Here is a 24,570-nt window from a genome sequence, read left to right on the forward strand (position 1 = left end):
AATATATTGTTTCATTAAAATAGAATTGTTTTTTAAAAGGAAAAGGAATAGCTAGGTGCAATACCACACTTGGCAACTCCGCAAGCTTCCTCGAAACAGCTGTATTATAGGTGAAGTAGGCACAATTCTTTAGTTGAAGAGGTATGATTTGATTCAATAATCTCCCCTAATCACCCGCAATTTAGGCTTCAACAATCAATAATACCTGATTTTGCTCACCCAAAAGCCAAAAAAAAAATCGCCATGATTACTTGCGGACTCGCCGATTTCCGGTGCCATCTCCACGTATGCGACTCAACTCGTCCGCACACAACTCTACCCGACAAGTCCTAGCGAATCAACCACCACCGGTTGTCCATTTGGTGGCTTTGACTTGCAGTGAGCAGCTATTTTGGTCACTGAAACATGGAAATGTAAAACTGCTAACAGTATCAATTCAAGGAAACATTACTATAAAATTTGATGCAGAGGAATCAAGGAACTAGACATGCACGATCTAGCTTGGCGATTGGATCCATTTGATCAAATATAGTTACCAAGAAAACTGACAGTACCATCTCAATTCATCAAACTCATGAGATGAGCAAAGCAAGATTGATCTCTTGTCAGAATGGCGTCCATTTTACAGCGGTCAGGCGGCCAACCAGAATCCCCAAAACAACCCGTTGAGAGACCTCACCTCACCGAAACCCCACAACTCGTGACCTGCTGAAACTGGATGATCTCCTGTTCCCTTCAAGCTTTGTACTTGTACCTGCTTTTGGTGCCTTTTGCCTCACCATTGTCGTCCTAGCTAGCTAACGTCTTGTCCACCTTCCCCTTTCCATCCTCCCAATCCCCCATACCTACTTCTAGAAAAAAGAAAGAAGAAGAAAAGAAAGAAAGAAAGAAACAAGTCACTCATTTTGCAAGCGCCAAGCCAAGCAGTGTCGTTGTAGCTAGCTCTGTCCTCCTTTTGCTCCTCCCCTGATCTTCGGTGGTGGTAGCCTTTTTACAGCAATGGCGGCGTGGCACTCACAGCCCAAGCAGGATGTAGTAGACGAGCGTGATCGGCAGCGCGATGAGCATGCCAAAAATGACTCTGCAAGCAGGAAAAAAAAGGGGTGGGTTAGCAACAGGGCGCCTGTGTCAGCGGCGACTGCAGAGAGAATCTTTGAACAGATCGCGGTGTTCTTGGTTTTTGTCCGTGCTGGCGTCGTGTTCTCCGACACGGGGGGAAGTGGGGGGGCACTTACGCGGTGCTGAGAATGTCAGGGTGCACGTTGTACTCCTTTGCGAAGACGAAGGGGACAATGCCCTGGGGCAGCGCTGCCTGCTCGTTCCGCCATTTTGCAAAGCAAGAAAACACAAGCAGAGCACGGTGAGCAAACAAGAAAAAAAGGCGAAGCTTTTGTGCTGGCCTCAAAAGGCCGCGGCGTTAGAGAAAGAGAGGGGGACCAGGAAAAGAAACAGCACAGCGATGATGCCTGGCTGCTGGCCGACGCGCGCGGGCGGCAGCAACCAGCAAAAGACTTTCCCCGCTGTGCATCAGTGTGTGTATGATATCTATCCGTCCCTCTTCCCCCTTTTCCCCCCACCCAAAGTACCTGGACGATGGCGACGTGCAGAAGCGTGCCGCGGAGGCCCACGGCGAAGGACGCGGCCGCCATCACGGCCGGCCCGGTCAGGAAGCGCACGGCCATGGCGAACGTCGCCACCTTGTTGCCGCACGCGATGATCCGCGGCTGCAGCGCCATGAACAGCCCTGCAACGTACGCGCGCCGGCGCGATGGGTTAGTTAACGAGCCGCCGCCCGGTAATTCATCCTACTGTTGGATAGAAGAAGTAGGGACTAGGGAAGTTGGGCGGCGGCAGGTACCGACCGAGACTGAACATGGCCATCCCGAGCCCCGCGTCCGACAGGATGGAGATGGATTTCAGGACGATGGCCGGCATCTCGAAGTTCCACCTGCAGGACGCCAACAAATCCAAACAGCGAAGGGGATCAAACGGCTTGCCTCGCTAGATCACCGGGTGCGGCCACACCCTTGCATGTCGTATTGGTGGTTGCTACGAGTACGGACCTGAAGCAGACGAGCGACCAGATGAGGCCGATGAGGCTGGAGTAGGTGTTGGGGTTGCGGATGAGCTTGCGCCACACCATGATCAGGATCAGCCGGGTCATCACGCTCGTGGGCGGCATCGCCGTCGGCGCCGCCACCGCGTTGGGGTCGCCGCCGCCCGCCACCGCGGCCTTCTCGTCCCCTGCCTCGGCGTCCCTGTCCATGGCGCCCCTGTTCCCGAAGCTGAACTCGTCGCGCTCCACGTAGTCGTCCCGCTCCTTCGCTCCATCCACTTCAATAAACAAAGAACAAACAAATTAGCCCGAGAAACGCTCCCCAAGGCGGGGGTACGTGGTGAGATCGCGGCGGGAAAGGTCGCTACTTTTACGGGGGGACTTGGCGGCCGCGGCGTCGTTGTAGTCCGGCGCGCCGCCGCCGAAGACGTCGGAGACCGGCGAGGCGCTGGAGCTCCAGACGAACATGTGGAGGTCCTCGCCCTTGGCCTGGCCGTTGGTGGCGGCCTTCTTGGCGCCCTTGGGCGCCGCGGCCACCGCCGGGTTGGGCGCGGGGTAGTGGCCGGCCCCGGGAGCCGCATTCACGACGGGGAGAGGGTACTTGGGCTTGGAGGCGTCGTCCTCGTAGTTTGAGGGGCGCGGCGTGGCGCCGGTGCGGATGCCGAAGGCGTCGGCGGCGCCGAAGTTGGAGCTGCGGCCGACCATGGAGTAGAAGTCGTTGTGGTTGAAGCTGGAGCCCCGCGGCGTGGGGTTGCGCGACGACTGGAGCGAGTAGATCTCGGCGTTGGTGAGGTTGCTGGGGCGCGGCGTGGTGCTGGAGAAGCCCATGGAGCGGCGCGAGTAGATGTCGGAGCGGGAGGCGTTGGAGCGGCGCACGGTGACGTGTATCTTGCCGTCCTCCTTGACCTCTGCCTCGGTCTCGATGGCGTCCCTCCGGCCGTCGAGCGAGACGACGTCCGGGTCGACGACGATGGAGGCGATGGCCCCCGCGGTGTCCGGGAACTGCTCGGTGATGAGCATCCGCGCGCCGCGGTACTCGAACATGAAGAGCATGAGCGTGTACCAGATGATGCACTGGAGCACGACGATCTGCACCATGAGGCTGCCGGAGAAGTCGCCATACATGCCCTTGAGCAGCGGGATGCCCATGACGAGCGTGTTGGGCAGCGTGGAGAGGGAGAAGAGCGTGATGGTCCACTCGAGGCTGCCCCGGCGGCTGAGGTGGCTCCATGCGGTGAGCATGGCGAGCACCATGAGCTTCTGCAGCGTGTCGGCGGCGATGAAGCGCAGGTTCATGGTGTAGGGGTTGTTGGTGGAGATGAAGTGGAAGGACAGCAACGGCACGGCGAAGAGCGCCACGAAGCGGTTGATCCCGGAACACTGGTCCGGCGAGAAGATGCGCCACCACCGCACCGACCCGTACGCCAGGATCATCGCCACGTACAGCGGCACCATGGCCGTCATCACGTGGTAGAAGTCCGCCCCCGTAATCATCTTCGCCGCCTCTCTCCTCCTCTTTCAAGCTCCCTCTCTCCCTCCCAAGCTCAGCTCAGCTGATGAGCTGAACACCGCTCTCTAGTCTCTACTCTCCCCGGCGACCACCACTCCGACTCTTCACAGCTGGGCTGAGCTGAGCTGAGCTAGTGAGCAGTCTAATTCACTCAGCTAGTGAGGAGGGACTGGACTGAGCAGCTGGTGGAGGAAGAGGAGGAGGAGCAGGGCGCCGTGGTGGTTGTGCGTGGGAGAGTGTTTTATTTAGGCGAGGTGGCAGCGCGGCCCAAGCTTTATTTGGACCATCCCTTGTTTGCTTGCCTTTATCATCTAAGCAACGGTGCGCTGTGAAGGGCGATCGTGTTTGGTGAAGAGGAGGAGCACGATTAGACAGCCGAGGGAACCCAATCGCGCCCCCCCCCCCCCCCCCCCCCCCCCCCCCCCCGGGGCCGAGCTGCGTACACTATACAGAGCAGGATGTGAGGGCTAGCCTGGCTGGCCGTATCCGTGCGCCGGGCCATTGTTTATACCAGGAATTATTTATACGTACGCTGGGCTAGCTTTGATCGATCAGATTCAGATAGATGTACGCTGCACGTACCGCGACATCAAGGGCCAGACAAAAGATTCAGGGCTTGGTCGGCTGGTATTCCGATAATGTATTGTAGTATTGTACCACACCCATGCTGCGCTTTTAAAACACCCATGTATCGGCCTAAATTATATACGGTATCATACAACGGTACGTCCCCGTATGTACGTGCAGATACGCGTGGTATGCAGTACGCCAGTAGATTTAGGGCAGTATTTTCTAAACTGAAAATCCGGAATCGGTCAAGCTCTCAGCTGATAATGTGGCGGTCAGTCACTGACTCGATCGGAATCGGTTTCTTTCGTTGCCAAGGTTGCTTCGTCCAGTGTTCGCGCACAGTTCTCCTCCTTTTTGGACGTGAGGTTCAGGGCGTTGCTTATTACTCCGTTTCGAAAGGAATGGTGTTCATTTGGAGAAGGGAATGGTTACTGTACTCTCTCTCCGAAGTGAAAGGACATACAGGACATGTTGGGTGGCGGCTGCCTGCTTGCCCGGAGGGAATGGGGTAGGCAGTGACTTGTCGGCTCCCCCGCCCGTCGCCTTCCGCCAAGTCTCGTGCTAACCCGTAACGGAATCCGGGAAAGGGCCGCCAGAAATTACCACAAATGTCTCTGCGAGTGCGATTACGAGTGACAAGAGGACGGGGAATCTGCTAGGGGTAGGGTGAGCGAGGAAAGGCTGCGCGCCGGCGTAGCTGTGAATATTCCTGAAACGGCAGGCGGCAGCAGGTCGCGTACGGGTCGCCGGGTCGGTATCGCTCGATCCGACCATATCTTTCGTCCTCCTCTTTGCGCTACCGGGCACAGATACTACTACAGCAGATGGCAAAAGTGTTGAGGTCAACGGAAAGCTCAAGTGCGTGAAACACGTATGCTACCAAGAATACCCGTGGCAGTGGGGTGAGGTGTGAGAAATGACCATGAAATCTGGTTCTCGATACCAAAGGTTTCGATGCTACAAAAAATCTGAATTATTGTTAATTTTCAGTACCTGATCTACAACAGATTCTACTAGCAAGTAGCACTGGTATTTCATAATTTTATCACCGGAATGTCTGAGACCCACACATGCCGACCTGCCGTTCCGAGCTCGCGAATGCGAGTTCTTTTCTGCGCATGCACGGCGACCAAACCCCCATCGGGGGGAAGAAAACACGAGTCCAAAGCGACAAATTGCCACAAACTTACTCCATTCCGGCGTCGGAACCCGCGCGCGTTGGTTGAACAGCGAGCTGGGCCGTATTTTAACGGCACTAGTAGTTCGTACTAAAAGTTTTTTTTTAAAAAAAGGTGGCAGGGAACATGAGGATGGGGAGTAGCGATTAGAAAACGAGCAAGAGGAGCAAAGTTTTCCCCGGCCCTGCTGCCGGTTTGGCAGGCTCGTTATTCCCTCCCTCCCGCGCGTGCACCGCCCCGCCATGATCGCCGCCTCCTGTACTCGCGCACCGAGCACCGAGAGAAAAAGCGATCGTTTCCTCATCTTTTCGGCGATGTTTCGCGTAATCAACGTTTTTCAAGAGGATTAGGCTGAGATTAGGCAGGAAACTAACTTCTTGAGTTCTTGGCCGCCTTTGACCACTTGATCGAATTGCACAAGGGAGTAGTAGGGCCGTGTGCCAACAGACGCATGGATCGGTTCTGACGTGGCTAGCTCGTCGCCTGGTCCAGGGGCTCATGCCCTCATCATCAATTATGCCGTGTGTTACGTACACATCCTAAATCGTTAGAGTTATGAATGCGCCCACATGGTTCATCTCATCTCGCTGGTTAACGGTAACAAAGGAGGAAAGGACGAGGAGCTACGGCAAAGTGTGCCCCTAACAAACCCACAAAAGCTGCTCGCTTGTCAGATTTTATTTTTCCTTTTGCGAGTGTGTGTGCGTGCGCAGATACTGTCCATAAAAATCTCATTTGCTCGACCTTTTACCCTGTCTCTTTGCTGTTCGCGAGGGCATAACTTTGGACAAATTCCCTGGCCCTGTGCCCCACCCCCGTGCTTACGTGCCGCTGCAGAAAGATGTCTGAGCGTGCGTGCTATCATTTTCTCAAGTACCATCACCGATTGTAACCTCTACTTACCCAGCTAATCAAAGCACGGCTGCTCGTACTATGCTCGCCGGTGAAACGCTGTAAAGTGCCCTAGCAGTAGCGCTTGCATGCTGTTCCACATGAGAGCCACTAAGGCACGGATGCATTAAAAATTGAGACAAGAGAGGCAAAGTTTTGGAGAGAAAGGCAAGGGTGTGTAGGGACTTTTTTTAGGAGAAGATCAGAAACCAACTGCTTGTTTGATTCCAAATGTTCTCTTGATCTCTTCCACGCTTTGGCTTTCCGCGAGCGGTATCTCTTTGCGGGCGCTCTCCCGCTATTGTCCAAAGCTAAAAGAAAACCCATGCGTTTGGCAAAAAGCAATACTAGAATGCGTGGTTGTAGGGTGCTACTGCTACCACTTGCTTAGGCTTGTGGCACATCGCCACCGATCCATGAAACGGGGGATTTGGCTGGGCAAGCAGGTGAAATACCTCCAAGATTAGCTCGCAGTCGCATCCGAACCTGTTTCCCGGAATGAAATTGCTCGTATTGTAATCTCGCGTAGAAAATAAACTAAAAAAACTTCCTGGGGGACTGAGCTTGGATTCTCTATTTAGGTGCCTGATGAAGCGGAAAACTGTGGCCTGCATTTCCGTCCTCTCCTGTCCGCATCGCCGTTCTGTAGAAGATCCGTGATCCGAGTGGAACGGAGGGAGGCGTAGGCAAGTAGCCATAGGCCGCGGATCGCATAGCGTAGCCGTAGGCCGTAGCACGAGGGAACGCCAGAACTGGAGCAACCTCAAACTGAGCAAGCGTCCACGATGGAGTCAACCGCCCATATGCCTTCCCGGTCACCCGCTCTACCGTCTCTGCGGCGCGGAGATCATCCACGGCATCGGCATGGGCTCCGGGCGTGGCGCTGACCGCTCGCTCGCGCCCCGGCCGATAGATTCACTTGCCACCGGGCTGCATGGGGAACGATCTCGTCATCCCGTGCGATTTTCAGATCCCGCACGCCGCGACACGGCCGGCGATGCGCCGTTCCCCGTCCGTGCGCGTAGGCGCGTAGCCGCCATCCGTGATCCGTCGAAGAACCCCGAACTAGATTCCCACGCGGCGGAAACGGCGAAGGAGCGGAGGACCGGACCACACCCGGCTCTAGGAGGCCCAGGCTGGGAATCGGCCCGAGCGCCGAGCCCATCGCCGCGTGGGGGTCGGGCGGGCGGGGTGGGCGCGACCCAGGAAAACCGCGCGCTGGTCCATGCCGCCGCCCGCTTTCGGGGACAGAACAATCGAATTCGATGCGTGGGGCGAGGCCACCCGTCCGTCGTCCCGCCGCGGCTGTTCCGCGCCGACGAGACGAGTCGTGTCGTCCCTCCCCCGATCGCTCGCCGCCAATGGGATGCACCCCTCCACCCCGTCTCGCTCGGGCCGTCCCGATGAACAAGCTCGTCGGAAACTCGACTGCTGCTTAATCAATCCATCAATGCGGTGTCTGTGGTTCCCAACGGCATCTCACATGTGCGCCTGAGCAGGATTAGACCGGTCAAAGCCTCGTTCGGTTCGTCGCTAATCGGGGACCAGTACTCGCGCCTTGAGGTGAGAAGAAAGGCTTCCCGTGTTCCCAGTCCCAGTGGTGCCGCACGGGCTCGGGTTCTCTGAACCCGGGGCGTGCGCGATTCCCTTCAGGCCCAGCAGCAGCAGTAGCAGTACCACGATGGCGTGCTTCTAAAGTCAAGCGGCGTACAGTGCCCTCGACGTCGCGGCGCTGCGGACCTCACGGTCTGTCCCCCACACTCGCTGCTGATCGCGCGCGCGCGGCTGGCTCGTCCTGGTCCCGACGACGGGGTGGGGAAAAGCGCCGGGCAGAACCACAGGCAGAGCTCGGATGATTGCTAGCGATCGATCGCGGGGCGCGGGGTGGTGATCGCGAGCGTCACGTGTTGGTGAAGCCTGAAACGAACGAAGCATCTTTTCAGGACCAGCGCGGCGAACTTCCTCGCGCGCGCCGGAGCTCTGATCTTTCGACCGTCCTTGCGTATCGCCGCTGCTCGCCTTTACAGCCAAGCCTGCCGCCACTACTGTTGCTTCTCTGATGCGTCACGGTTGCTTCTGCTGATGGAGTAACAGTTAGTACTACTAGCTCTGTATCGCTTGGTACATGACAGTTCAGAGGGCGAGAGATGGTGCTACGCCCTATGGAGGCTGTTACGAGCAGTTAGTACTGTGATAGGGAACTGTTGAGCCAGCAGCGTAGCCTCCGTTCAGTCCTTGCTCCATGGTTAAGTCCTTTCAGATCACAAAATGCTGTGCAGCTGCGACATCTCTTTTCGGCCGTGTTGGATGGTGTTTGGTTCCTCGAGCTAAAGTTTAGTCCATGTCACATTGAATATTCGGAGACTAATTAGGAGGACTAAATATGAGTTAATTATAAAACTAATTGCACAGATGAAGGCTAAACGGCGAGACGAAGCTATTAAGCCTAATTAATCCATAATTAGCAAATGGTTACTGTAGCAGCACATTGTCAAATCATGAACTAATTAGGCTTAATAGATTCGTCTCGCCGTTTAGCCTCCATCTATGTAGTGGGTTTTGTAAATAATCTATATTTAATACTTCTAATTAGTATCTAAACATTTCATGTGACAGGGGCTAAAATTTGGAGGAGGAACCAAACATCCCCATAATTACGTGGAGTAGTAGACAGGATTGCAGAATTCATGCCAACATTCCTCGGCGGGAGTAGACCAGGGTCATTTGGGGATTCCCGATTCGTGGTGCTCTTCGGAAGGTAGTACGTCCTCGTCCCCGAGTTGCGGGGCGGTGTCGAGAAGAACCGGCACTGCATGCACATTTATAATTGGGAAACCGGTGCGGGTCGCTGGGAGGCTTGCCAAATCGCCATGACCTTCTAGAAGGAAAAGGAACGGCACCGCCTTAACAGCTGTTTGGCTGTTGCAGCTCGTTGCTGAAAGCCTGAAACACATGCCAGAATGCAGAGGAACCAGAATAGCATGATACTGGTAGCAGCACAAAGCAGTTGTTTGGAACGGCATGTCTTGTACGAAAACTCTCGGTGCTAGTGGGCTGGCGGCCTGGCGCGGCCGAGACGAGAGCCAACGGATTGCAAGCAGTTGGAAGCCAACGGCCCAGAGCTGTGCACGTTTGGGCGCTGGGCCTGCTGGTTTTCCAGACTCCGGCACTGACAATCAGGCTGGCAGCAACGTACTTACGTATGGGACACGACGCTAGCGTGTGCGGTGAACCTTTGCATGTTTTCCTTTTGTGTACAGTACGGTCTTTTCACCTCATCTCAGCTGCAGCAGCAGCACTCGAAAGGAACGCTCAACAAATCAGGAGTAAGATAAATTCAGACATCAGGAATGGAAGAATCAGACTAGTAGGCGAATAGGTCCTGAGATCATGAACGTGTAATCCTGAACACTTGAATTGTACTTCCTCTTGTCCTCTTGGGGGCAGAAATATCTTCTGATCCCTACAAAGCTCAGTACAAAATACAGACAGCGGGCTAGTATCGGCCCATTAGCGCTTTGTGGCCCAACCTAACTAACACATGTACGAGGCTGAAATTTGAAAAAGGCCTAGATAACCATGAAAGCCCATTCAGCGTATCAAAAAGACAAATCAAACCCACCACCATCCATCAGCAGAGGAGACAGTCCAACATACGGTGGCCCAGCCGGCCAGCCGCAAGTCGAACGGGCAACCATGTGGCCCCCGCCAACTACGCTATCTGCCGCCCTACTCGGCGCGCCGCAAGGTGCGAAGGATATGCTTTCACATGGGAAGTGGGGCCCGAAGCGGAGCAAGAGTTCAAGGTCCCACATGGCAGTCGCTCCACATAACCGGGGGCGGGACTTGTGGGTTGCTGCGGTGTGGCCGTGTGGGATGGGAGATGATAAATGCACGCTGTCCACTACTACTAGCAGTGCACGCGGCAAGTGGCCCGCCAGATCAGCTTGTCAGTGGGAGTGGGATAAAGTTGCCAGGCGGGGTCCACGCGGTAGTGTTCGAGCCTCAATGGTCTGCGGGACCCACGAGAGTGGTGCTCTACCGACGTTGCTCGTCCGACGGCCGCCGCCACCACTTGGGCAGTGGTCCGGGCCCCACATGTCAGGGGATGTAAGCTGACGAGGGCCGGCGAGCTTGCCTGGGTGACCGTGATCCGCGTCCACGCGAGCTCGAGGCGGTGGTGTGTGTCCGCAAGCGCGCTTTCTTTCTGCTAAACTGATCGCTTTCTGTTAGCGCGGAGCGAAACCGTTATCGCACCTACGTTACGAATTCTGGCTTCCATGACATGCGGGCCATTATATTTGTTGTCCCCACTTGTCATAGTTAAAGACCGAAGCCTGGCCAGATATCTGCGAGCCCGTGGCCAACGGAAACCCCTGGTCCATGCCTATCCCGTGGTCTACGAGACATGCGCACGCCTTTCCTAATTAATTGGGCACACTGTAGCAAACGGGATTGACCAGCTTTGCACTTCATTTGGTAATTAACCGCAGACCCCCTATTCATTCTCTTTTGGGTAAAACCTTCGAATTCTCTTCGCCTAATCCTCATCGAGTCGGGTCATCGCGGGGACGGAGGAGACGCGAGCAGAGCTGGTAGGAGTAGGCTACTAGTCGCTTGCGATTAGCGATAACGACTAAACTAATGCCGTTTCGGCCACTCGGGGACGAGTCAATCGCTGCCAGTGCCAAAAAGCTAATCAGAGCCCTTCCGCCTCAGCGTCAGTGGCCATGTCGGATCCACCCACCCACCAGCAGCGCCAGTAACAGCGGGCGAGGAGATAGCTGCGACGGCGACCTCGGCCCCGGCGGCGGCGTTGGCGGCGGCATGAAGAACTTCCTCAGGAAGCTACACATCGGCGAGGGCTCCAGCGACGGAGGTTCATCGCCTCCCCCTCCGCCCTCCCGCAAAGGCGGTAGCGCTGGTGGTGGGGTACATCATCATCAACCGCACCACGACCAGAGGCAGCAGCCCTCGGCGGTATCCAGTTGGCTCGACTCGGTGCCTACCCGACCCCCGCCCCCGATTCCGGTGGAAGCAGAGGTGCCGACGTCGGCGTCGGCGTCGTCGGTCGGGGTTGGGGCAGAGGAGAGGAGCGCGAGGCAGTCCGCGGCGACTGAGAGGAGGCGATCGCAGCAGGAAGAGATGGAGCGGAGGCGGTTGCAGGAGGAAGAGGTGTTGAGGGAGCGGAGGCGGTCGCAGGAGGAGGAGATGGGGAGGGAGCGGAGGCGGTCGCAGCAGGAGGACGAGGTGGAGGAGAGGGTGATAAGAGAGTCGTCGGAGGCGGCGGAGAGGAAGCGGGAGAGGGAGAAGGAGGAGGACGACCTGGAGGCGTACCAGATTCAGCTGGTGCTGGAGATGAGCGCGCGGGACAATCCGGAGGAGATGGAGATTGAGGTCGCCAAGCAGCTCAGCCTGGGCTTCTGCCCGCCGCAGACATCCCCCGCGGAGGTCATCGCGGCCAGATACTGGGTCAGCTTCCCAATTCAGTACCCTGCATGTTCGATTTCATCTTCTAGTAGCAGTATTCCAATTGCAACTGTGAATTGTGATCGTGGAGTAGTTGCATGACGTGTGACTGCTTAAGATTAAACATCTTTTCCATGCTGTTTGCTTGGTTGTACTACCAACTGCCTGCATTACAGTGTTCTAGCGTGTAATTTAGTTTAGTAAGAACAGAACACTATTGTCTCGCGAGCTTAGACTATCATCTCCATTTCTTGGAGTTCTCACTGCATCATAGGCGTCCATTTTTCATAGTACACTTCCACTCTATAAATTTCAACATATGCTTAAACACCACAGGGTCATTCTCATTGCTTGTGTCGCTTGTTGAGTTTGTACTAGTAATCCAGTATACCCTTTACTGGATTGGTGACAGCAAGGATTGTTTATTTGGAGCAAAATCGTTATTCTTGGTGGAAATTTCTGTCAATTTGTTAGTACACCATTATTTTGTTAGGTCGGTAAAAGTTGTTGTGTTGGCTTGGCATAAGAGATGTATACTTGCTGTACATGACTCTGTAACTCAAGCCGTCTCCGGCTATATATACATGTGAAAGGTCACCCAACCCTAATGGTGTGTGATGTTTTCCCATCTTTCTCCACCTCTCTACATGGCATTGACATGAATGACATCTGTTATACCTACCTACACTTATTGATCTTTATCTAGATTATAGTGACGTCTGATAGTCTGGGTGGTTCTGTGAACCGAGTAACCGACTTATGGTTCCCAACTTATTTTGTCTCACAATGTATCTACCATGTCTATAATATATTTCTTCATGATTGGCAGAATTTCAACGCTCTTACCTATGATGACAAAATATCAGATGGATTTTATGATCTCTTTTACGTTGGGAATGGGCCGGCATCAGTTACTATGCCCTCTTTTTCTGAGCTACGAGCCCAGCCATTTTCACATAAAGTCAACTGGGAAGCTGTGTTGGTCCACAGAGGTGAAGACCCTGTGCTTATGAAACTTCAGCAGGAGGCCTTAATCATGGCTCTTGACCTTCAATCAAGAACATCAGAATCTGTGAGCAATGCTTTGGTGAAGAGACTTGCTAGTCTAGTTGCTAGACACATGGGTGGAATTTTTGATCCTGAGAGCATGTCAGTAAAATACCAGAATATGCTTAACTCCTTGAGAAGTAGCATTGGAAGCGTAGTAGTGCCACTTGGTCAACTAAAAATTGGTTTAGCTCGCCATCGTGCCCTGCTATTTAAGGTCAGTAACTTTATAAGCATGTTTAAACTGATATAGCTAACCTCTGATACTGTAATTCTTGCATCCGTTCTGAACTTTATTACAAAAAGGATTTGCTAGTAAAAATGAACATTGAGAAATATCTTCTATAATGTGTTATATATTCTTCTCAACTTCAAATTGAACAGTACTCCCTCCGTCCCAAATTGTAGGTCGTTTTGGCTTTTATAGGTGCATATTTTTTGCTATGCACCTATATATAATGTATGTCTAGATGCATAATTATATCCGTGGATCTAGAAAACCCAAAACAATATACAATATGAAACGGAGGGAGTAGCTCTTTAGAAGCATGCTGTTCTTGTGTCCTATTACCATACCAAAATGGATAGCTCCAGTTTTTTGCTGTTCGATAAACACACTGAACACGTGACATGGAAAACAATTGTTAGCAACATTTATTTAACTGAAAAAATGCTTCGGTGTGCTAACTTAAATCTCATCATGCTTGCATGAAGGTTTTGGCTGATGGCCTTGATGTACCTTGTCGGTTGCTGAAAGGAAGGCAGTACACTGGATCAGATGATGGAGCATTGAATATTGTCAAATTTAAAGATGGAAGGTATTGCACCCTTTACATGTACACCATCAATGGGATTTTGTAGGATGGAACAACATAGGATAACTGTGTTATACTGTTATGTGCGGACTTCTTGTGCCATTCAAGTGTTGGCAATGAGAAATGAAATTTGCACTAAATATGCATTTAGCTTTATAACCATCTATACTATGCCACATTTTGCAGGGAGTTCATTGTTGATCTTGTGGCTGATCCTGGTACACTTATTCCTTCAGAAGGTGCTGAAAATTTCACCTCTGATAATCATCACTTGAAGAAAGATGACACTACCAACCTGCTGGGATCATCTTTTAGTGGAGCATCGAGTTCAGCCTATGGTTCTTTTGAGTATGAGTTACTAGACAGAAGATCCACTTCAAGCAATGTTGGTGCTTCTGATACAGATGGACCTACAACTAATCAGACAAGCAACCAACAAAGTATGCTATCAAGTTCATTCGAGAAACTATCAGTTAGCACATGCACTAGTGGAAATAAGCCTATCATTAATGAATCTACAAACACAGACTACATTATGGTTGCAAAAAACAAAGAGAAATCAATTGCACCTGTCGATTCTTCATCATCTTCACCATCTACGTCAGATATGGGCAGCACTCCAGCTTTCCGGAGAATGAAGGTGAAGGACATTTCAGAATACATGATTAATGCTGCCAAGGAAAATCCACAATTAGTTCAGAAGATCCATGAGGTTTTACGTGAAAATGGAGTTGTGGCACCACCTGACTTGTTTTCAGAGGATTCCATGGAAGAGCCTAAGGACCTCATTGTATATGACACCGCGCTGTTTCAAAGCAAGGATGAAATGAAAAGAACGATGAATGAGTTCGAGTCAAGGACATACACAGATAGTGGCCATGCTCCTTCATTGCCTCATCATCCTGGACATGAACTCCAACCAAAAGTTGTTCCTCACCGAGTACCTCTGGAATCACTTAAGCCTGTTGAGGGCCTGGGCGTCTACCATCCCCATGATATCAGAGATATTGCGTCTCCCTTTGTCTCTCAATATGAACCTTCTGCACCTCCTCAGGAAGCTCCGGCACCACTTACAAAGCAATTGCCTGTTACAGCAGCTGCTGTTGCAACTGCTGCAGTGGTTGCATCCTCCATGGTTGTTGCTGCAGCTAAATCTAACAGTGACGTGAACTTTGACGTGCCTGTTGCTGCAGCAGCTACTGTCACTGCAGCCGCAGTTGTTGCCACAACTGCTGCTGTGAGCAAGCAATATGAACACTTGGAGCCTGGTAATCAGCTGCTTAACTTATCAAGTCCCTCTAAAGGAAATGAATCGGTTGAGAAAGGTGGAGATGATTTTTGGGATAAAGACAACCTTGAAGCTGATCATCCCCAAGATAATGCTCTGGATCAAGAAATTCCTCAGGAAGCTGAACGAACCTCAGATAAATCAAGTGGGACAGAGAGTGCGAAATCTGATCTTGCTTTGGAGGACGTTGCGGAGTTTGAAATCCAATGGGAAGAAATTGTTATTGGTGAACGAATTGGCCTCGGTACAGTTGATTTATTACTTAATAATTTTTTTATGAAATTGATGGTTCTCTTAATCATAATACTATTTCAGTGACTGGGAAATGATTTTCTTTGATCCTCTTTTGAAAAATAAGACATCATGTTTTTATTTTTAATTCAGTCCAACCCTATTGTGTTCCAGGATCATTTGGAGAAGTTTATAGAGGAGAATGGCATGGAACGGTATGTCCTCCAGTCAACAAGTTCCTTGTTTATCATCTGAATCAGCAATGTCCAAATGAGCAATGGAAAAATAGCGAAGCAAAGTCAACCCTTTTTAGTATACTGAAGCACTGAACTAAGGATGTGAAGAAATATTAATTTAGATAATATAGTAACATAATATGTGCCAACACTGAAATGTAATGGCTCTGTACCTGTCTATTTTACAGATCTTTAGCAATGAGACAATCCAGTTAATAAAAGGCAATGTGAAACTTTATTGCCATTTGTGTAATTTCTCCTATTATATTGTGAAAGGGCTAATCTTCTGACAGAAGAGAACATTTTACTTGTACACTTAAACTGCACAAACTTTTTTGGTCAGTTGTTTTAGTTTTGTCCTAGAACTTTAGGTGACTTCAGATATCTTCAGTGACAGGCCTTAGCATCATTTGGAGAAACAGGTTTCAAAAACATGACTAGCATCAGTAGTTTTGTTTAATTTGAAGATCCATCCATTTTTGCATTCAGTCTTCTGTTAAACTTCTAGCTATGTTATTTTTCATTGGCACTGTCACTGTATTTTGCTTCTTTTTCTTTGTTTACCGCTACCTTTTACAGGATAATAATTTGTTTTTACCTACAGGAAGTTGCAGTCAAGAAGTTTCTGCAACAAGATCTTTCAGGTGATGCTCTTGAGGAGTTTAGAACTGAGGTATACTTGTCTCTGGAATCTGGATGTCATTCCATTGGCATAAATAGACTGAACTCCAAATTTTGGCGATGTTATTTTTATTTATGCTTTTGTATTTTCTGAGGCACACATGTCTATATGCATTCTGTGTATTTCTCTTCAATACTTATAAATTACATTAATGTTTTGTTAGGGTGTGACAGTTGATAGATAATGCTTCATTTTGACAATAGTTTCTTAATTAAATTGCAAATTACAGCTGTCTATGTCTCACAGTTTTGGAGAATATGCCATCGTTTTGTTATTTGAAAACTTTACTTTTTTACATATGGGTTTGGGCCCAGTCGAGTTTCTTTCTCAGCTGCTCTTGCACCACCTGATAATGCATTGTTTCATGCCTAGGTGCGAATAATGAAGAGGTTACGGCATCCTAATGTTGTTCTCTTCATGGGTGCTATCACTCGTGTGCCTAATCTTTCCATTGTCACCGAATTTCTTCCAAGGTGGGCTTTATTTATTTATATTGTTTACTTCGTAGCATGTAGCAAACAGGATCACCAGTGATTTTACTTTATGATTCAGAATACAATGTGTTACTGGCATAAGCTTCTCTCTAACATCTTCCATGTTGCAGTAAGTTTACGAATAACTACTGATGTGTAGAGATAGGAACTTTTTATTTATGTATATGATTGTCTTTAAAAACAGTACATTAAATCAGTGGCGAGGGATCTGTTACTGAGTTCACGACACGAGTGTACATAAGTTTAAGAAAGAAGAAAAGGTATTGTTGGGAGTTGGGATGCTGGTATAACAGTATCATTTAACACATGCATACCATGCGTAGTATATAGGAGGCACATGTTCTTGTAAGCTTAATTCGTGCATATCCATTTCAATAGCTCCATTGACCCTTCGTGCATAACATGTGGCTGCAGTTTCCAGTACTCGTTGAAATTCTGTATCATTTATTAATGTTACTAGTGCTACCATTTTTGGTGTTGCAGAGGCAGTTTATTCCGGTTGATTCATCGACCCAACAACCAGTTGGATGAAAGGAAACGCTTAAGAATGGCACTTGATGTGGTATGACTAATGAATAATTTGGATATCACTATCGCTAGTTGCCGATAAATGCGGAGAAGCATTACTGAGTTCTAAGCTTTTGTTTCTATTCTCTAGGCTCGTGGTATGAATTATCTGCATAATTGCTCACCAGTTATAGTTCATCGAGATCTGAAATCCCCAAATCTACTGGTGGACAAGAATTGGGTTGTGAAGGTAACATACAAGCTCCCTTATGACACTGACATTACGTGTAATCTATATCACTGGTTGCTTCATAACTTTTTGCTATTAGGTTTGCGATTTTGGTTTGTCAAGAATGAAGAACAAAACCTTCCTGTCATCAAGATCAACAGCTGGAACAGTAAGCCTGCATGATTTTTGGCTATTTTATTACAAGTTTTTGTTCTCCTGCACTCTCCCAAAAAGTATATCGCATAATCCTAAAGCATTTGTGGTTTAACAGCAGGTGTAAATTATGCTGCCAGTTACCACCAAATTTCTTGGAGTGTGTGCAATTTTTTTTTGAGAGTACAGAAGCACTTACATCGTTATGAATATATTTATTCTAATTTTGAGTTATCTAGCTGTGTAAACTATAAATTATCTTCACCGTTTGTTCTGAAAAAAGTACAAATACCTGCCTCCGGGTCTTGTCTAGTTAATATTAACATTAATTGCATCAGGTATTAATAAACTTTCTCCATCGTGCTCCTTGCATATGGAAAAGGAATGAAATATTTGAAGGTATAATTTTTTTTTTCTCAAACATGCAGGAGAGCTACGTGTCATTACATTAATAAGGAGTTGTGATTACAATGCAAATTGGTAACAAAAAAACAGAAATAAGAAAAATGCCACTGAATAAGAAAATAGAATGACCAAGAGGGGATGGGGGCTACTAGCAAGACAGCAGGTTCCTTAGCTCCTGCGCCCCAGCTGCACACCACGAGTTAGAGGCACACACACCATGACTCCATGAGTTAGAGCCTTCAACATCCACTGTAGCTGCGGACCCAGGGTTTCTCAGCTACGCATTCAAACTTTAAACGTAGATAAGTATTTACTAAAAAGGAGAATTTTTCATAGCAACAAACTACATACAATAAATTGAGCCAACAAAAACATGTTTTTGGATAATCAGAGGGCCAACATGTTGCATACTTATGCATATATCTAATGCATACAATACATAGTCAGGTTTCCAGCAAAAAAATTGGTCATTCAGCTGAGTGCCCTTGAATCAAGGGAGGTCTGCCCCTGCCGCTGCCTGGATCATTGTGTTCATGGTCCCATGTGACAAGGATTACCAGGGAGTTGAGCCTTTTCTCTGAATTGTTTGTCTACTGATTTGAGTGCACGGCAGTACCAGCTGGTGAAGATGGCTGGGTCTGCCTGTGGAGATACCCCTGGAGGCCAATCATTTGGACTTCAGAGCAGGATGAACCACACCTCTCTGGCAACCAAACAAGAGACCATTGGGCATTGGATGATGTCATTGGCCTGATGACATGTTGGGCATCTCGCTGGGTGTGGTAGCTCACGCCTGATCAATATCCACCATCCTACATCTATTGTGGATCCTGAGCCATAAGAATTTGCATCATAAAGGAGCATCACATCTCAATACACGCTTCCATGGTGCAAATCTGATGCATCAAACATAGAAAGCTCGGTAGTTCAACTTGGTAGAGTAGATCTCCAAAGCTGATAGTTTCCAGACATGTTGATCCTGCAACCCATGCTGCAAGGACGCTTGCTCTAGGAGGTCCTGGTCCTGCTGATACTCATCCACTGCCCGTACAGATAGGGTTCCCTGAAGGTACAATTTTGACCACCCTAATATGGAAGGAAGATTGGTGATGATATTCGCAGAGTTATGAATGGAAAGGTGTAAAACCTTGCATTATTTTTCACTTCATAGTAAAGTTCTCTATGGACTTGTCTGGTAGCCTCAATTCTCTTGTGAAGATGCTATAGTCATCACATATCCAACACTCATTTCATTAATTACTATTTGTAGAATAAAGTGGGTGGAATGCTATGTTTCATGTAAATATACCAGTTTATGCCTTCTATGTTAAGGACCTGGGTGGTTTGGCTTGTGTTCATTCTATAAGCCGGTTTTTTGCACTGCTTGTGCATAATAAACAACTACCTTTTTTAGATAAAGTCAAAAGGCTGTTCCCCCTTTCGTAGGGCTCTGCAAACTCTCATGCTCTAGGAGCAATCCTCTCCTACCTTTAGCTTCTGCCTTCTGCATGTGAGATTTCAGTTAAGTCCAAAACTACTAACTGTCTAGATTCTAGAGACAACTGTAACTCTGCTGATAAGATTAACCTGGGTGAGCACTGTTAAGTGTGTTTAGGTTAACTTGTGCTATCTGTTCGTATACCACTTTAAAAGTTGTAGTTGGTTCAAGTGCTACGTTAAGTCACTACTGAACAATTGTGCTGATGTGCAGGCGGAGTGGATGGCTCCAGAAGTACTTCGTAATGAACCATCAGACGAAAAGTAAGCTCTACTGGAAAGACTTGGTTCAAATATGACCTTATATTGAATTATTTTGTGCCTGCTGAAACTGTTTTATGTGTTGGCAGATGCGATGTTTTTAGCTATGGAGTCATATTATGGGAGCTATGTACTCTATTGCAACCTTGGGAAGGAATGAACGCCATGCAAGTTGTCGGAGCAGTTGGATTTCAGAATCGTCGCCTTGATATTCCAGATAACATTGATCCTGCCATAGCAGAGATAATAGTGAATTGCTGGCATACGTTAGTATTCTTAACTTTCTTGGTGCATTTAAAAAATACTGCAGAGTCATTCCACAAGCATTCCATCCTCCTACTTGGTATGCATTTTTTGTCAGCTAAATTCTCTTTGTTATTCGTCATAGGGACCCAAAGTTGCGGCCATCGTTTGCAGATATCATGGCCACATTAAAACCATTGTTGAAGAACCTGACCAGCAATCAAGCACCAAGGCAGACAGCTCAACAAACAGATCAGTAAGACGAGGAGATTAGCAACTGGCCAACGTCCGTAACTTATAGGATTATTTCTGTACAGTAACAGCAAGCTTGTGGTCAAAGATGAGAAAAATCTGTGATGTTGGTCTGTTTGCTACTCTATCCAACTACTGGTGTAAGTTTTAAGAGTGGCAATGTGACGTCAAGCCCGCTTGCCATTGATCCGGATTTGAGACCAACGCTGGTATACCCGTGAAAGAAGACGAAGGGGCGAAGGGGTATGATCAAAGCAAGAAATTGTGCCGAACAATAATGTTTTTGGCACAGTGGAACGCTTGAATCAGGAACTGATGTGGCAGGCGGAATGGGGGGCCTTTGTTCATACCATCTCTCCTTTTTCTTTCGTTGTGTGCGTCACCAAATGGTGGGTATTTATGTGTAAATGTCAACAGTAATGTGCTGTCAACCAAGGAAAAAGAAAGAGAAAAGGTTGCTCAGCTTGTGCAGCGAGTTTGGACTCACCTCGTGGCTGATGTGTGACCACTTTGCTCAACATGTTGAGGTTGGCCGCTGGGGCTCTTCGTTACATACCATGTCTGTTTTTTTTTTCGTTCTCACTGAATGCTCACCAGCTGGAAGCCTCTGCTCGCATCAAGTTGATGATCTGCTGTCGCTGTCGCCCGGTTTTGCATTCCGTCGCCATCTCTTGGGTTCGAAAGCAGCGAGCGTGCCGTGACGCTACGGCAGATCACATAGTCACGGAAGAAATCACGGTTACTCTGTCTCGCCGTCGGCCCGCCTATCGAACCTTCTCATGGCAGCTCCGTCAAATCGGCCGCCGGCCCGCCGGTCGTCAGGGACAAGGCGCATGGGATCAGTCTTCGCGAATCCCACAGGAACGGCGGCGGCCGCGGCCGACGGCGGACGGTCGGGGCGGCGAGACCAGGGGCCGACCGAAACCAAGGGTCTATCTGTAAATAATTTGGATCGCGATTTAATAATCGCGATCCAAATGAGGGGGCTATTTGTACAATGTAGGGGTTAATATGAAAATATTTGGATCGCTATTATTAATCTCGATCCAATCGAAGGGTGTATATGTAAAACTCTGAGGGCTATCCGTAAATATCCCCGGCCGGCGACATGACAGCCGCGGCGAGCTCATGCTGCCACCGGCGACGTCCGCTGGCACCGCGGTGCATCACGTGCTCGCCGTCATTTGAATCCACGGGCCAGGCCGCCGCGCCCGGATTCCTCGCGAGCCACCATGGCGCTTATGGCTCGCCGAGGCGACGCCCGTCCCCAGATGGCGGCCGCGCTGCTCGTCGCCTCGTATATCTCCGGCCACGCATTCTACTCGCCAAGGTATTGATCTCTTCCTCCGATTGCTCCATTGTGTGCACGCCAATGCCGCTATCTGGGCTCGAATGGGATCGAGCCCCCAACGCTGCAGAGCGGCCACGAAGTCCTTCGTCTTGGGCCTCGACGCGAAGTCCTCGTCGAACTCACGGCGGCGCTGGCGAGTACGGTGGAGATGAGCGAGGCGCTTCTCCCTGCGGTTGATCTTGATGGACCAGTAGCGGGGCTTGGGGCCGAACACGACTCAGTGTCAGTGGTCGGTCTGCCCCCTCGGCCCGACGGCCCCTCCAGTCCCAGAATTGGCAAATCCCACGAGCGGAGCCCGAGCGCACGACGTCGCAATGCCAGCGCGCGCGACGCCTCCGCGCCCGCTTCGACATGACCAGTTCCCGGCCACGAAAAGCTCCGCAAACCTCGGGCGCACGCACATCGTCGACATGCCAACGGACGCACGCCGCGCTAGTTAACCCGATCGGCCCCGTCTCGGAAGCCAAGACCTATCACCCGAGCGCGAACGCGAGCTACGGAACCCACCGGCCGGCGGCGAGCAGCCAGAATTATTAGCAGGGCGCGCTATGGCGGGCGTCTTCTGGGGTGGCGGGAGGGCGGACGAGGTGGCCGACTTCGACGAGTACGACCCCACCCCCTACGGCGGCGGCTACGACATCGCCCTCACCTTCGGCCGCCCGCTGCCGCCCTCCGAGGAGACCTGCTACCCGATCTCCACCGCCACCTCCTCCGCATCCTCGTACGACCGCCCCCAGAAGCACGGTGGACGAAGGCCCGGGGCCGAGGAGTCCCACGGGTCCGCTGCTGGGTACGGCGGCGGTGGTGCCGGCGGGTACGCGAGGCGGCCTCAGCCTCATGAGGAGGAGACCCACGGCTCTGTGGGTTCTGGGTACGGATATGGGAGGAAGGGACACGAGGACGACGACGACGACGAGCAGAAGGCGTACCGGAAGCCGAAGCCGGTGTACGGGGACGACGGCGAGCACCAGGCCTACCGGAAGCCGAAGCCAGCGTACGGGGACGACGACGAGCACCAGGCGTACCGGAAGCCGAAGCCGGCGGCGTACGACGGGGACGAGAGGCCCAGCTACGGCCGCAAGAAGAACGTGAGTGTACGCCGTTGTTGGGCCTTAACTCAGAGTATGGGGCCGTCACAGACCATGTTTTGTTGGTCGTCTTGATGGGCCTTACGTTAGTCTAAACGTGGGTGGGCTCGGGCGAGGCCGACTTGCTAACGGCGTTTATTGATCTGCTGAGCCATCATCATTGCAGGGCGACGACGACGACTCCGATGACGACGACAAGAGGAAGCCGCGTTACAAGAAGTACGACGACGATGACTCCGACGACGACGACAAGAAGAAGCGTTACGAGAAGAACAACCGTCGCCGCCACGATTACGATGATTAAGCCATGCGATAATCTCAGACTGATGTGTATCATCTAATCATCCCTTGACTGCATGTACTGCTGGTAAATAAGGCGGGGGGAACAGTTCTGCTTCCCAAACAGGCATCCGTCATTTCCGTTTGCTTCTCAAACTTTTCTGCTGTTGTGGCCACCCCTGAACTTTTTTTGTTTTTCTGCTTCTCAAGCATGCATCCAATTTGTGTGCTTTCGGATTCTTTTGGAATAAAATCAGTACTCATCTGATTTATACTTACTTGGTTCATGGCAAAGGGTACGGTGTCAACTGGAAATGGCACCATTCATCCATTACTCGTAGCAACTGTTGAGACCAAAATCCAACATTATAACTGCGTGTTATAGGAGTCAGGAGACGCACTCGCGGGTGTATGTGTGCAGTGCGCGCGTGCTGTGGTGCGTATGCGACTATGCGTGCGTCATCTGTAACAGTAAAAGAGGAAGAAAAAAACGAACCCAGCAAGTAGCTTTGTACTGCGGACAGCTGCTGTGACCCTGCTTCCCGTGGTAAATGGCGTATGCGTGTGGGCAAGGCTTCCCAGGTACAAAAACGTACAAGCAATTCACGCCCCTGCTCGTCTTTTCAGCTGGAAAAGCATTGTTGGGTGTATATGCGATGTCATCAGGGCCATCTTCTCCGTGTAGTATCTCACGTACACTTGTTTGGCCGTTTCTCGTGCCAATTTTTTTTTCACCTTTCTGTTTCACGCGGTGCTCGCATGATCATAGTACGAGATGTTACTTTGTTACAGTTTCGAGCTCTCACAGTCACACCTCGCAACTCGTAGCCGTTCTCCGTCTTCCCTTCCTTCTCCTCTCTTTAATTCGTGCCCCAAGTCCCAACAACAGTTTTGAGCTTTCACTGCTTGCTGGAGTTGCTGGTGAGCAGAAGCAAGTGATCTCCTCCTCATTCCTCACGGGAGTGCACGCGCGCTGCGTAACTCGAGCCAGCCCGAGTGGAAACGGCCGGATTATTCCGCGTTAGTTCCTCCTGACTCCTGAGCCAGACACGGGGCGCCTTTTTGCATCGGCTCAGGCGCTCAGCCAGGCCCTCCTAACCTAAACAATCAGTCAAACGAACAAACCAAATTAACCACAAAAGATGCTGCATGCTGTCTGCCTGGCAAGGTAACCAAGAATCCAATAAATCTCTGAGAATTAAAAAAAATAACAATATAGTTGGTTTCAGGTACATTATCAGAAGAAAGTTGTGCTCACTAGGTAATACTGTATATTGCAAGATAAGGAGGGAAACTTATGGGAGAATCACGTTTGGTCCTATTCAGTGATAGAGCGTAGGCACACCACAATGGTTGTCTGCCATCATGCTCGAAAAAAAAAAGCACAAACACAGATAAGCTATAGAATGCATTGTTCAGACTACAGGTAGACATTTCAATAAGACTGTTGGGTGCGCCTTAGAAAGTCTAAGGCTAGGGACTCCCTTGTGTGTAAGACATTTCAATAAGGGCTTGTGAGGGTTAAGGACTTGTTGTAATATTTAGGGATCTCTTTGTAAAGTCTAGAGATCTATTTGTAATATTCGATCCCACCAATGGAATTAATATAAACAACCTCCTCCTCCTCCTCCCTATAAATAGAGCCCTAGGGTTTGGAAGTGAGGACTTTTAACCATTTGTTCATTTAATTCACTTGTTTGTTCTCTCCCTTCTCTTTCTCTCTATAACCTGTTCGGGATTCCTAATCCTACCAGTGATGCCCACCGTGATTTTTGCACGAAATAAAAGTTCACGATTTACCACCAAAGGAGAAAAATATACAGAGCGAAGCACATGTT

The 24,570-nt window shown here is 50.0% G+C and overlaps 3 protein-coding genes across 3 annotated transcripts; 2 read left to right on the top strand and 1 right to left on the bottom strand.

Annotated features, from left to right (window-relative positions):
* Positions 1 to 580: 580 nt before the first annotated feature.
* LOC117837799 (auxin efflux carrier component 1a) lies at positions 581 to 3,941 on the bottom strand. The gene is made up of 6 exons (XM_034717571.2): positions 2,425 to 3,941; positions 2,064 to 2,334; positions 1,863 to 1,948; positions 1,587 to 1,744; positions 1,236 to 1,312; positions 581 to 1,081 (listed from the first exon to the last, which is right to left on the bottom strand). Exons 1-6 carry the CDS (start codon positions 3,548 to 3,550, stop codon positions 1,015 to 1,017), a joined length of 1,785 nt encoding a protein of 594 aa, XP_034573462.1. The 5' UTR covers positions 3,551 to 3,941; the 3' UTR covers positions 581 to 1,014.
* A 6,842-nt stretch (positions 3,942 to 10,783) lies between these two features.
* Positions 10,784 to 20,565, top strand: LOC117837805 (probable serine/threonine-protein kinase SIS8). The gene is made up of 13 exons (XM_034717582.2): positions 10,784 to 11,677; positions 12,504 to 12,938; positions 13,436 to 13,539; positions 13,723 to 15,068; positions 15,230 to 15,270; positions 15,896 to 15,964; positions 16,346 to 16,446; positions 16,951 to 17,029; positions 17,126 to 17,224; positions 17,304 to 17,372; positions 19,473 to 19,522; positions 19,609 to 19,785; positions 19,908 to 20,565. Exons 1-13 carry the CDS (start codon positions 10,850 to 10,852, stop codon positions 20,020 to 20,022), a joined length of 3,513 nt encoding a protein of 1,170 aa, XP_034573473.1. The 5' UTR covers positions 10,784 to 10,849; the 3' UTR covers positions 20,023 to 20,565.
* Positions 20,566 to 20,704: 139 nt separating this feature from the next.
* Positions 20,705 to 23,076, top strand: LOC117837815 (uncharacterized). Its single transcript, XM_034717593.2, has 2 exons — positions 20,705 to 22,453; positions 22,620 to 23,076. The coding sequence occupies exons 1-2, from the start codon at positions 21,914 to 21,916 to the stop codon at positions 22,755 to 22,757; spliced, it is 678 nt and encodes a 225-aa protein (XP_034573484.1). The 5' UTR covers positions 20,705 to 21,913; the 3' UTR covers positions 22,758 to 23,076.
* Positions 23,077 to 24,570: the final 1,494 nt, after the last annotated feature.

The sequence above is a fragment of the Setaria viridis genome, chromosome 1 (genome assembly GCF_005286985.2).
Source record: "Setaria viridis chromosome 1, Setaria_viridis_v4.0, whole genome shotgun sequence".
Lineage (NCBI taxonomy): Eukaryota > Viridiplantae > Streptophyta > Magnoliopsida > Poales > Poaceae > Setaria > Setaria viridis.

What these genes read in the sequence shown, in the direction of transcription:
- LOC117837815 (XM_034717593.2), top strand. Translation starts at nt 21,914, where the DNA reads ATGGCGGGCGTCTTCTGGGGTGGCGGGAGGGCGGACGAGGTGGCCGAC. An exon ending in GCTACGGCCGCAAGAAGAAC is followed by an intron (nt 22,454 to 22,619) that starts GTGAGTGTACGC and finishes TCATCATTGCAG; the next exon opens with GGCGACGACGACGACTCCGA.
- LOC117837805 (XM_034717582.2), top strand. Translation starts at nt 10,850, where the DNA reads ATGCCGTTTCGGCCACTCGGGGACGAGTCAATCGCTGCCAGTGCCAAA. An exon ending in TCATCGCGGCCAGATACTGG is followed by an intron (nt 11,678 to 12,503) that starts GTCAGCTTCCCA and finishes CATGATTGGCAG; the next exon opens with AATTTCAACGCTCTTACCTA. An exon ending in GTCAAATTTAAAGATGGAAG is followed by an intron (nt 13,540 to 13,722) that starts GTATTGCACCCT and finishes CACATTTTGCAG; the next exon opens with GGAGTTCATTGTTGATCTTG.
- LOC117837799 (XM_034717571.2), bottom strand. Translation starts at nt 3,550, where the DNA reads ATGATTACGGGGGCGGACTTCTACCACGTGATGACGGCCATGGTGCCG. An exon ending in TGCACGTCGCCATCGTCCAG is followed by an intron (nt 1,313 to 1,586) that starts GTACTTTGGGTG and finishes CGGAACGAGCAG; the next exon opens with GCAGCGCTGCCCCAGGGCAT. An exon ending in CCTGACATTCTCAGCACCGC is followed by an intron (nt 1,082 to 1,235) that starts GTAAGTGCCCCC and finishes TCCTGCTTGCAG; the next exon opens with AGTCATTTTTGGCATGCTCA.